The sequence below is a fragment of the Aphis gossypii genome, chromosome 2 (genome assembly GCF_020184175.1).
Source record: "Aphis gossypii isolate Hap1 chromosome 2, ASM2018417v2, whole genome shotgun sequence".
NCBI classification, from domain to species: Eukaryota; Metazoa; Arthropoda; class Insecta; order Hemiptera; family Aphididae; genus Aphis; species Aphis gossypii.
In genome coordinates, this window is record NC_065531.1 from 18,152,421 (window position 1) to 18,167,022 (window position 14,602).

General features: G+C 36.3%; 1 protein-coding gene across 3 annotated transcripts in view; it reads left to right on the forward strand.

Annotated features, from left to right (window-relative positions):
• LOC114121131 (homeobox protein cut) overlaps window positions 1-14,602 on the forward strand; it is a 36,263-nt gene that overhangs the window by 14,211 nt on the left and 7,450 nt on the right. For all 3 annotated transcript variants that reach the window (XM_050202359.1, XM_050202360.1, XM_050202361.1), the window contains exons 3-4: window positions 911-1,084; window positions 14,044-14,225. In XM_050202359.1, coding sequence (XP_050058316.1) covers window positions 911-1,084; window positions 14,044-14,225 — 356 coding nt within the window. The remainder of the gene's footprint in view (window positions 1-910; window positions 1,085-14,043; window positions 14,226-14,602) is intronic.

The window sequence follows — 14,602 nt, forward strand, 5'->3', positions numbered from 1 at the left end:
AGAGAAAACATTTATAATTTAATTTTCAAGATTAATCAAAGCAACTTTGAAATAATAATAAAAGTTAGTTATTACTTATTATACAATTATCACAAAATATCTTTATGATTTATTTAACTACAATAAAATATACAAATTAAAGAGATTTCATGTCGAAGTGAGCTCAATAAATCTTACTCGAAAGTCTTAGATGATACGACTTTTTCAGGCGAAAATAGGAAATGCTATAACTATAACCATACGCCTTATTATACTGCTGCAGGCGACAACATTGTTATAAATGGAACAGCTTTAGTCAATATATATATATATATTAGCTAGTTATTATGATTTATGTATGGATGTATACTATTATGTGTAATAATGACAGGAAATGGCATAAATATTGTCTTATTAAAATTGTTTTATTTTAATCATACGGTATGTAAGTATAACATAATATGCTCGACCGGATTCGATCGATTTCGTAGCATAAGTGGATATAATAAAATGTAATAAACGATGAGGAAGTCATCTAGCAAATTGACCCGCGAACCATTGCGTGGACCATTATTTTCAATCACGTTCAATACTTAGAACCGCACTGTGTGTTGTATTATATTAGGCGTACATATATATATATCACGATACTGAAAGATTATATTACTATATTATTATGAGTTCCGTTATTACAATATTATATACGGTCGACGCATGTCCCATCCATACATATACGATATACACGTATATTATTATATAAAGACCGGATACCAGTGATTTTCTTTGGACTTCTGTTAGTGAATAGTTGAAGAATGGAATTTGAATAATGATTTAAATATACTTATAATATAATACTATGTGGTGTACTTATTTATATTATACGGTTTTGGTTTACAATTTTTTTTTTACGATTATCTATTCACTTTTTCAGAGAGCTACTTTGGCGGAAAAAGAAGTGACTACCCTGAAGGAACAGTTGACCAACAACAAAGCACAAGACACGAACGTCATGACCATGGCCACGCCTCTGAGCAATCATGTCGAATCCACCGAGGATCAAAACAAGACACCTGCCGAACTTGAACTTTCGGCCAAAGAAAAAGAGGTAAACATTTTTGAGTGAAAAAAAAAAAACACAATAATTGGTTCAATATTTATTAAGCTAGCGGGTTGTTCTATTTTTCATAAAAATATTAATCTAATATATAGCTAGCGTACCTAAATACGATAATATTTTATCTATTTATATTTTATGCCTACGCATAGTGTCAGAATAATAAATATATGTATTTAGGTACACACGGTGACGGTTTATTACTCCGAATTACGTGCGAGCGTTTATTGCGCTCAATAAATATATATATGTGATAATAACGTATTACAATAGACGACTTCCGGCATTTACTCTCTTCGTGCCGTTTTTTTTTTATTTTTTTTTTAATAATAATAATATTCAAACACTTCTTATTCAAATATTTGCCTGCCACCGCCGTACCGGATGATGTGTCTTACATATTATAATCTCGTATTTTATCACCTTTCAAACACCTCCATTTTTATTATTATTTATAATTCTCTTTATTATATTATAATTTTTTTAACGAATAAAGGTAACTCCCGGAAATTCCGTAGCGCAGCAGCCGTTCTGTTGTTGTTATTATTATTATAATAATATATTATTCTTGAGTCCCATACATCTCCATATTTTATATTATATAAATGCGCAATAAATAAAATATTATTTCCACGAAACCAAATACAATCGAGCGTCTGTCTATACGCGCTATACACTCACGACGACGGAATTTCAAACGCGAGTGTGTGTTCGCGTGTATTTGTGCGTATACTTATGATGTGTCTTATATAATAAATATATAGACCAATGGCGCCATCGAATCGGAAACAAGGTGCTCGGTGGTCTTGCTACAGGAGGGGTATATAGTTATATAGTATAAGCTATGGTTGTGTAGGAACAAGAGTTTGTGTATGTGTGTACGAACGGGGAAAAAGGTAATGGTATAAATTTTCCACTTCTATCACGCAATTTCCTTCCGTTTCACGTCCAATCACGCTATTACGTCGGACGCATAATAAGTCTTGTGTGGGTGTAATATACCGAGAACTTTGGGATTGATTTTATTACATCTGCATTTTCAACGTGTATAGTATATATAATATTGTGTTATATATTATTATTGTGTGTATATATTATATCGTCGTCGTCGTTGCCGCCGCCGCCAGGGTCTGATATGATCGGGCGAGGCCCTTAAAAATCGAACCCGCTCGACCGGCACGACATGCACACACTGCAAACTATATTATAATATACGATCGCGGTGGAACGCGTATATATATTATAAATATATATACTTATATGTGTGTGTATGTGTGTAGAGTACATAATAAATAAGTATAGTAAAACGACTATACATATAATATAAGTATATATGTACAGTGTACACACGCATATAATATGTATAATAAACGCATGGTGGTGGCGGCGGCGGCGGTGATGAGGTCACGGAAATGCGAAGGACCGAATTCGTAGACATATAGCGAGCGCGGGGCAAAGTATATATCCCCCACCCACCCACCACCTACGCTGGAGGCTCTTGTGCGCTATTAATGGCCGCAGACATAACGCGCGCAATTTAGTGTTTTAATAGTGTGTATGTATATATATACCATATACCATATACGTAGGTATATTTTACATGTATATAATATATAGGTAGACACCAACCGATCGTTTTATTACGTGAGTGCATTCTTCAGTCTTTCCATCGGTTGAAAATAATAATAATATTATGTACACATTATTGTGATATATTAATAATATCATCCGCATAATAATACACTTAGGTGAATCATAACATTATATAACTTAAATATGAATATCATAATATACGTATAGGTAATATTCTATATTTAACAACAGTTAGCAGTCGCTTTCAAATCACTCTCGTCTCTTGAATATAATCATATATATATCGTACAGATGGGGTGTTGGAATATTCAATAATAGGTACTATAATTACGTGGTCTTTGACGATTATTGTTTTCAGTCGCGATCAATAATCTATACATAAAGGTACGTCTTAGTGCACGTCCCACTCAATGGCCATATTATTATTTATTTATTTTTACGTTGTTATTGTCTACTGGCAACATTAAACTTTAGTAAAGACACATAAAAAGTATATACATAATATTGACTGAAATTCTACATTATGCAGCATATTATTATTTATTATGCACAATTGTTTGCGAATCGATGAGTGGAAATGGGACGTCGAGCGGAGCCTTTTCAGTCAGTGTTTAAATGTTTTGCGTTTGTTTTTTAAGTGTTTAAACGCTCAAAGGGTTTTTCGTGTGCGGCCAAATTAGTTAAACGACTTCCCCACCGCCGCACCATCCACTACAGGTGCGGGTGTTGCTATCGTCTCGCGTTGTTGTCACCGTCCATACCGCATGCCGCACTGCATCCACCCGCGACCCACTCCTCGGCTTGGTTCTCTTCCTATATTATGTACATTATTCTATTTAAATATTATATTCAGTCAACCGATGATGGTGCTCATAATTATTTAAGATACACAATACCTATCACTATATTATATAATATATCTGCTTAAAGTCTATGCTATTATAAAAAATTACAAATTGTTCTTACGACTCAAAACGAAATAAAAACAATCAAAAAAAAAAAAATCATGTCAATGTCACTAGGTGTTGTCTATTTCAAACTATAATAACGCAACATTTAATTTATTTGAACAAAAATGTCAACTTTTTCGAAAGACGCCAGTTAGGTATTTATATATTATTATAAGAGTATAATTTTAAACTTTGAAAGGAACTTACAACTGTTTGACACAACACGATTAGCTTTCGTTAATCAGGTTTAATTTAACTACTAAAATTAAGGCCATCAACTGATGTTAAATTAATTACAAGATGGTGATTTAACACCAGTTGATGGTAAATTTATAAGCGTTTGAACTGCGTCGCTATCCCTTTTACATCATAAGTATTATTCATGCGTTATTCTTTCAAAGTACCTACCTATGATGTATAAATATAGATATATGAGAATATATATATATGTGAAAACGCGCATTCATCCAATTGGAATCAATGTAGAAGTTAATCGTATAATATTATATTATATATAAAAGTTAAACTCTTAAAAAAAATTATATACTTTGTATAATATAATTAATTTGTTCCGTTGTATTGTATCAAACTATCAAATACCATTATCGCCGGCTAAATAGTCTACACACAAAATGTATAGATACACACAAAGGTACCTATACACACACACACACACACACTCAATATATACTCGTATAATTTATTAATTTAATAGCCCAGTACACACACACAACAAAACGACTATACACGATCCCCGCAGTCGCCTTCTCCTTTTATAAGCAAATCCGTCCGCATCTATACTTTTGGTCTCTCTGCCTGCTCTCTCGTCCTCTCTCTCTTTCTCTCTCCGCCGATGATTTTCTTCGCCGACGTTCGTTCTACAATAATGCATACACACACGCTCGCGATCGCAAACATGTACAAACGCACATATGACGAGTGGTCGCCGAAGGGTAGAAAATGAGGGTTGATAGATGGGCACATAACGTGATATAACGGCGTATTATATCTGTATGTATATAAATATATATATTATATGAGTTCGGAACTTCGCATCCTCTCGTCCGCTGTACCCAGTGTTCGGGCACACATACACACGCTCGCACACCAACTACCCGCGTTTCTCGTCCCCACTCTCACATGCGAAAGGGGTAACTCCCACCTACGGGCAACTATTAAAACAATAGACGATTGACGCGGCCATCTTGATTTGAAGATATATCTCCGGGGTTCGGCATCTCATTCCCACACACACACACACACACAACACACATGGCCCGCACTTTAAAACGGGATTGAATTATTGATCAGCTCTTCCACCCTCACCCGATCATACCCCGCGACCATTTCCCACCCTCTTCTACTCTGTGTCGGTGTCTCGCGCGCTCCATATATATACGTGATACGATATATAGACGGGGCTTCTAATTACGAAATTTCATATTTCATATCCACCCCCTACACCCTCATATCCTAGGAGCCTCCACCGTCCGTCGTCGTCATCTCCGCTCGCGCACATACACACTGCCCGCGCCCTCTCCCATACTCACTCTTTTCGCCTCATTCGCCGCCAACGTTCATCCGTTCGATCCCCCGAGATACGAAGTCCGTCAAAACCTCACCCTCGTAACGATTGTAAACTCGGTCATTTATACATGTATATGCATACCATTCTCCTCCGTCGTATCACCTTTGCCGATACACAATGTATAATATGCGCAGAAACCAATATTTGCCACTAATTCCAATACTCTGTCCACCGCGTATTATAACGTTTATTATGGTCGAGTACACCCATATTTTTTTTTAACTTTTTATAGTGACGGCTATACCGTTAATTCGTCAAGAGTGACATAAATCACCGAGTGATATTTAACACAGTTTGTGTGATAACATTAGGTTCGGATTACCGAATAACGATGTTACCGAGTTACTGTGCTGTTTCACTTAAATAATACTTGATTTTCAATTAGAGAACTATGCGTAGTTTCCGATTGTAAAAATAATAAATATCAATGGTAAAAAAAATACGTAATAATAGCGATGAAAATAATAACAATAGTTATGCCAAAATAAGAGAAAAAGTTTCGTGTTTACGTATAGATAAAGAAACGTGTAGACGCTTTTCGCCGTGTCGGAAGTTATAATACATTTCAACGACTTTACCTATGAAGAAGTTCGTACCCCGCGATTGTTGGCCTCGAAAACTTTCGGTGAGCGCGTGTATTTCGGCGAACAATTCTTTTCTCCTTTGTGTGTGTAATATGCGTAAAACGATATAATATATGTATAATTTATATAAACCACCATTAAAACAACAGCGTTTACTGCAATAATTAGATGTATATTATGTGTGCCAAGTGCCGACTGCGTGATCCTATCGATAACAATATATTGTGCTGAATGTGCAAACCATGCACCGCACGTTGTGCCATACCTATGTGTATATACTTAATAACGTCCATGTAATATTTTTGTATTAAAAAAATTATCTTGTTAACTAAACAGTATAAGTAAATATATCATACACCCAATGAGATAAAAACATAAAGTACGCGACGGATTTACTATATAATTAATTGTCCCGACGCGCAAACTCTATTTACGTGTTACACATATATTATGTGTAAGATAATTTTATCTAAACTTACTGTTGGATATAAATACGATATAGGATATATATATAATATATATTCAACTTGCGCGGATCAAGACGGCTTTTGTAGAACGACGATTATAACGTACCTACACTCGGTTAATAAAATCATTTTATTTACAATTCGTGCGATGTATTTGTATTTTGTTTTAAGACACTATATCAATATTACACTGCAGGTATCTCTGGATAACATACAACCATTACACAGAGTGTACACGATAATATACGCACGCCAGTGATATAATAAATATAGGTGTATATCTTCGGAGTGCCGCGCCGGTCTTTTAATCTGTTTTAGCTCGAGATTTATACTCTACTCGAGATTTCGCTCCACATAGATTCGGCAGTCGTACGCTCGTATATTATAATTATTTATATTAATATTTATATGCAGATATACGCACGTACCTACGATTATCGTATTGTACACGTCACACGTGTATATATATATTTACAAGCGATAAACACTGCATTGCTGTCTATAATACACGTGTATTACATAACGTATATATAATATTATAATAAAATAAACATCGGATAAAATATATTAATCACCACCAAGCCGGGAGTATTACGAAACATGGCGCATATGTGAGAAAAACCGGATGCGAACTCGTCACACTCGGTCAGCGGCTATAGGCAATCAATGCATTGACTGTGTGTATATACCTTCCTATATTATTATATATCAAATGTAACATAGTATAGACGCGCAGATGATACATTGTATATAATAGGTACGTCGCCGTGTGTGATGGACGTGTACAATAAAAAATTAAAATATAATAATAATAAAGAACGGATAAAAAAAAATCGAACTATTATACGAGAGGGAACTGGTTAAACTGGTTATCGTCCGTTTTACCTATACGCTATATGTATTATACTATTATTTCGTCGTGGGTAAGCTGCCATATAATAAATTATTCGCTTAAGGTTTTGACGGTCACCCAATACACAGAGTTCGAAATTCGCTTCTCCACCGTCGAACGTCACCGCGCTGCACGATCATGTGTAATGCTCGCCACAGTAAATTTGAATAATGTCTTTTTACCGAAATCCACCCCCTCGTTTTGCACACGCACATACACGTCGGATATAACGACCCTCGGTAAGGATGTAAGTATGTGTGTGTGTGTGTGTATAGAAAAACAATATACAGTGTGTTACAAACTGACGAAATCCGATCGCTTTTCTGCTGCTCGATATTTGTACCAACGCAACGACAAAATTACTAAATGCACTACACGTGTATCGTACTTCGGTATTTTACGCTCTTGGTGGAACTTAAATAGCGTTTCCAGTCGATTAGTACGTGAGTGTACCTATACCGTATGTATATATAGGTGGCAATCTAAACTTGTGCTCTACGCATTGATATATGTACATATGATTCTTGTTCGAACGCGTTGTCTTGAAAATAATTAATCGCTGACTAATGAAAACCGTTCAAAAGCGCGCTCCCAATATAATATAATATAATTATTATGAGAATTCGAGAGATTATTAAGAGCGGAATTACTCCGAAGATCGAGTTGTTTCAAAGTTTTCTCAACAATTTTGGTCGAAACATTTTAGACGTATATTTTCTTCCGTACTTTATAATTTATAATATTCGTAATATTTATATTTATATACATACATAAAAACAACAAATTTTAATTTCGCGATTAAAATATTGATTTATATTTATTTAGGAACTGTATATTATAATTCTTGTATACATATGCAATATTAACACTTAATAATATATGTTGAACATTATAAATGGTTAAACGTATAAAAATTTATTGACTTACGTGTTTTTTTCTTTACAACCAGTTTTTACATTAGTATTACTATTATTGGTTATAATAATTATTTCGCAATGGGTCCTGTCATTGCTGTCAAGGTTTCCATTGTGATACGCATCTAAAATAAAACAATTAAATCGTTTCGAAAGGTCACAAACTTCAGTCGACACCACATATGTACTATCGAATGGCGTGTATTACAATAATTTGTGTATTCTTGACGAATCATTGGCATAGTGTTTGGTTGATAAAAAAAAAAATAATAAAAAAACAGACCTATTACTGTTACGATATACGTATATAGGTACAATTCGTACAGTATATTTTATATAATAATTTTACTATGCTATTGACAAATATTCTAAACCGGCACCCTTTCTTCACCACCACCACCACCACTACTACCACCACCACTATCATCGCCACCGTTGTCATCGTCCATATACCTACACCCCGTTTCGCAACCGGAAGACGTAATACACAATAAAATCGAATTTCCTTGCCCGCGTTTCGTCACGAATGTGCTTTTGTTGCACACACACGTACATACTATGTATACACACATATACATACACACACACACACACGCAAAGGATTGACAGTGGTTGCGAGTTGCGAGGCGGAGACGTACAGGAGGCATGGCGGTGGTGGCGAGCAGAGAAGAAAGGTACGGCGAAAGACGGTAGTAGTGGAGGGTTGTCGATGGAAAAGGCGAGGGATATATATCTAAAACTACTTGGCGTATTTTGAATGAGAGCGAATTGATCGGCCCTGTTATGTACATATATATTTATATACGACCGTGTACGGGGATGATGGGTAGAAGAAATATTCGACGGGCGGCGAGAGTGTGATGATCGGTGAGCGTGTGTGTGTGTGTGTGAACCAGCGTGAGGGATGAATATATGTATACGGAGAGAAAAGGGTTTAAACTTGCCGTATCTGTCTAATTGTCAGGGCGCTACCGCTCCTTCGCTCTCTGCCTCCTTCCGCGCCGCACTGCTCTTCGCCTTTTATATACGCCTGTCCCTGAAGCAGGGGTGTGCGTGGCGGGCGACGGCCGCGTGGTAGCGATAGGACGCGATGCCGCGCGGGGGAGAGAGGCTTAATCACTCGCCCTGCAGGCTTCGGCGACCGTTATCTTAATGCCTCCGACACCGCCGCCGCCGCCGCCACCACTGCCACCGACGCCCTTGTCAGACTCGCGGCGTATATACATACGACATGTATACGTGCACACGTTCGTCAGTCGATTTCCGAATCCCTTCATCGGCACTTGTCGATATAATCAATAAAACCGTGTATACCACCACGGTCGCCTTTTGTTTTCTTCCCCCCGCCTTTCGATCGTTATTTTCCCCCGCGGTGTACTATTATAATATACATATATGCATATATTATAACGTATACACACAATAACATACACGGGCCAGCTCTTTTCGCCTGTCATCCCACCACAGCCGCTTCCGTCTTTCATATATACTATACAGCATCACGGCTATAGTCGTTATACGATATTATATGTACACAAGCAATCAGGGATGCGATTTTGACGCTTTTCCAAATTATGTTTCTCTTTTCTAAACCCGTACTTAAAAACGTATAGATAAAAGTATAGCTTTCGCAGCTCTAGAAGTTCAAATTATTTTCGCGGCATCGGTACTATTTTAAATTATATTTCTTACTTTGTATCGCGTGACAACAATTATTAAAAGGTGCATAATACTAATAAATTATATTATATATATTATACTCATTGCTGTATAATGTATATATATATATAATCGGTAAGAGTTTATAATATAGAAGTGTATAATAGAGCACATTGAACAAATATTATAGTTCATCAATGTCTCTATACATCAAACTTGCGTATATATATATATTATTATTCTTTGATGGTGCGCTTGTGTGCGCACCGCGTTCAGATTATACACTTTTTCGAGTACATATTTATATGAACAATGACCGTTTTATAGAACAATATTACATAACATCCGTCACTTTCGGTTCCTTGCACGCATAGAAATCTGACTGTCTTTGATGTTCTCGGGAAAATTAAAAATTAGCACTCGGCACCGACATCAAACGGACGGCTTTTAAAATCGCCCGATGTCGTATTAATAATAATATTTATAAATAAATGTTTCTTTTGTTCCACGCGTAACGTTAAAATAAAAAACACGAATTGAAAGGAACCGGGGTGGACAAAAAATAAATAAATAAGTATAAGTGATTCAAAGTTAAACTGCGGCGAGATTCCTAATGGCAAAATCCCAAAATCGAGCAGAAAATTAAAAACCCTATCAAACAGGCACGCGGAATACATTGTTGGACAATAGACAAAAAGAGTGTATAAGAATATAATATTATGTATGTATAATATAATATGTACAGGGTCCCACAAATTTCGTGTTGCAAAACGGTAGAAGTTGGTTCATACACCATTCCTACTATTTTTGTGGCGCAACATTTATTTACCCTATACACATTTGAATCCGTTAAACGCGATCGTCTGGTCATTTGTCCGGGTGGCTATATACGGCGCATTATGGAGTGCCGGGGAGGCTCTCAAGAACGTTCGTTACACATTATATGCGAACGGATTTTCACACCCCCTCGACGATCGATTTTTCTCAGCGACGTATATATCATATGCATGCATTATGCATACATATACAATATACATAATATACATACGCACATCGTATTATTATTATACACGAGGAGAACGGTCTCTTGCATGCGTAATTATTATTATATATACACTTCAGTATACAAACCGCCACCACTGCCACCACGTGCAGCGGTTAAAAAGGATATATGTCGCCGGGTGAGTGCAGCGCGGCGGTTGCGGGGGTGCGAGTTCCAGAGACCCTGAGAAAAAGGATCTCATCCGGTGCTAATGAACACCGCACACGGAACCCGTCGTCTAGCGGCGGTCTCACGAATTCGGGTTTTTTTCGCCATATGGGCGCTCGCGGAATATATATAACAAACCTATTATACACATCGTATACGGCATAATAATAATATTATCTCACTCTTCGAATGTTGTTCACCAAAATCAATGAAAAACAGTATTATACGACGGGCCCACGCACGCACTCACACACTTGCACACATGCCGAATTAATAATTACACACGTCTTTTTCCTTGACAGACGTTGTTCTCGCGCGCGCTCGCGGAGGACGGCGGAGGTACGTATCCGAACGGGACACGGTCGGTTGATCTCGAACAAACGAGCCTGCAGTGTACACACAGGCGCGTAACAATAGCAGTGTGTGTGTGTTAAAAACGTAATAGATTTTAATGAGGAATAAAAACAATGGATGAAAAAATAACGACGTTTGTGCGCGTACGTAGGAAATCTGAAAATATATAACAAAAAACGCGCAATGTAACAGCAATTACAATAAATATCGTAACAATATATGTATCGTCGTCATTGCTGAATAATAATAATATGACGTACCGTATAGTTATTATTATTATTTATTTTTTTTTTTTTTTACTTTTTTATCCGTGTAATCTCATAGATCGACGACGACCGTTATTGCGTTACACATGGGATCGATAACCGGTATATTACAATAAATAATAATTTTATACGATGGCCAATGTCGATAACCGGTTCCTATCCTCGCGAACAAACGTGTCGGATTCGGGTGTGCGGGAGTCGTGACGGTGCTTGGCTTCAGACATTTATTATTTTTTTTTTTTCCGAAGTAATTAGAGTCTTGTGAATGTCCCACGCGACCCTTGCGAAACGGTTTGGGGGTGTTTTGTATCGGCGGCGTATGGGGTGCGGACGAAATTAATTGTAAGCGTGCATATTATATATATATATCCGTACGAATCGATATGCAAAATAATCATTTTCTTTCGAGGGTGGTCAAACACACTGACGAGATTTATGCCTGTGCCTACACCCCACGGCCGCCGCGTGTGTGTATAACGAAGAGACGCTGCGCACATAATACGAACGACGTCGTGATTTTTGCTGGCGTGCATTATAATATATCGTATTATATTATACGATATGGGATCACGCTGGAGGCCGACGAAATATATATATTATTGTGAATAAATCTATTATAATATGTATTCGCCGTTGTTATTATATATTATTATATTTCTGTGCGGCGGACCCGCCAAGGTGACCTTGTGGTTTAGACAATTTTCGGATTATATCGACGTTATTATATTAACAGACAAATAGTTATAAAAGCACAGGAAACAGGAAACCGATGATTTTTTGACATCCCAAGATTTATTGCGGTTAGTCAATTGGAACAAATTACGGGCTGACCCGAACAACGACTTCTGTTTCGCTTTAATACGATTTTCCTTTGCGTTTATAATTCTACGACTATACTATATTACTAGTTACTATATACTACTTTACTACTACTACTACTATGGTTAAAAGTTATATTACGACTTCTACACTATATACTAATACTTCGACTGTCTACTATTGCCGTCATATATATACACTTCAGGCCATCGTCGTGGACCCCCCGCCATAACTACTCGTTCGCGTGATGTTTATTCATGTGAGCTGTGTAATAATTTTAGGTTGCTACTTCGGCGTGTGCAGTTGTACATATATAAATATATATATATCGATGCCGACGATTCTCTCGTTTTATTTTTATTTTTTCCTTTCGGTCATTACTCAATATAATAACATTATACATCGAAATACCGGCTAATGAGCCTCATTTGATGCATCCTTTCGGCGGCCATGTTTGATTCTTCTCTATAAAGTTTCGTTGTTTGCTAACGTTTAATTGTCTACGATGTGTTCTGTCTGTGTGTGTGTGTGTGTGTGTGTATGTATATGTATTACCTTCAGTGGTAATATATAATCGGACAAACACTTTTATCTGTTTTTTTTTTTATTATTATTATTATTATTCGTTAACGTCATAAAACCTGCGAACGATGAATACTGCTACGACGTCCCACTAGTGTTTGTGTGTGTCTATCTAATTACAAACATTTGTATTCCAATCTTTATTGGCGTTGATACCGACCGCAAACAAGTGTCGGGGAATTTTCGTGCGTGTAATTTATTCGACTAGAGTGTATCATATTTTTTTTTATGTATATATTTATTGTACACTTAGATATAGACATTTTTTTCTTATTCAGTTCAAATATTAAATGCGAGAAGGATGGTTTATATTATTATAATATGTAGGTTATACTTGCAACGAGTGTGATGTATAGTGGCTGCAGTGTATTCGGGTTTGGACGTTCGTGAAATGGATTTTCAATACGTTTAATGGAAAAAGCGTATGTATGTTGTTTTTACACCCATCGCGTATATTATTTAAGCTCGGTATACGTGGTAAAATAAAAGGGCGAGGGAAAAAAGTGTAATCAATCCTGATGGATACAGACGCGCATAATAATGACTATAATTGTTGAAGAGAAAATCGGAAACGTCTGTCTGTCTGCACGCGGAACTTTTCCTTCATGACTAACACTATGGGACAGACTGGAGGAGGGACCTTTCAGAAAACAGAGCGCACTCGGCTCCCTTTAGTGTATCTCGTTACGGGCCGTTAATATTAAAATAAAAAGAGAATAAGGAATTGTTGTAATAATAATAATAATGTAATTACTGTAGTTTGATATCGAACACTCGCACACGTTTTACGATAATTAAAAAAACATATATACATAAACATTTTATACATTATTATGTATACACAAGGTAAATAGTTCTGTTTCGTGTCTATGTCCCGTAGGCTATCGGTGGCGACAACGGTTTTCAGTAATTAACCGGGACGCTCTTAACGGGTTTTTGATGCAAATTGTATAAACAATAATTTTTTAGGACCCCTTATGCTTATAAACGCCATCTTGGATATCGATTGTGTTTGTTATTATACTCATTTCTACCACCCTCTATATTTGAATAATTATTTTTTTTTTTTTAGATTTCACAATTGGTGGAGGATGTACGCAGACTGCAATCTAGTATCGGTAAACTACAAGATCACACAGCAAAAGAGATCGCCAGACTCGAAGAAGAGTTACATGACAAAAGACAACACATTATGAGACTTGAAGCCAGATTGGACGCTCAGAGAGACTACGAAGAAGTTAAACGACAGCTATGGTGAGTGACAAAATTTTAGGAATTCGATTGAATAAAATATTACAAGACACAAGAATCTTGTGACAAAAATCTCAAAGTTGAAAACGTTAATTTTCTGTTTTTGGCACTTTTTCAATTTACACTAATTGTTTAATTTTTGGCATACCAGCCAAATTACACCATTTTTTATGATCCAAGAATATTTTTTTTCATAATCGTCCATAAGTCTTCTTATTTATTTTTGCATCTAGCAATTTAATATGTTCAACAGGCCAATTCAATTTTAGTGAGTTCCAATTCAATGCAATGAACTAAAAATACGTTTTCCTAGACATTGTATTTATAATAATGTATTATAATAAAAATATTATGTAATATATACATATTTAATATCATAC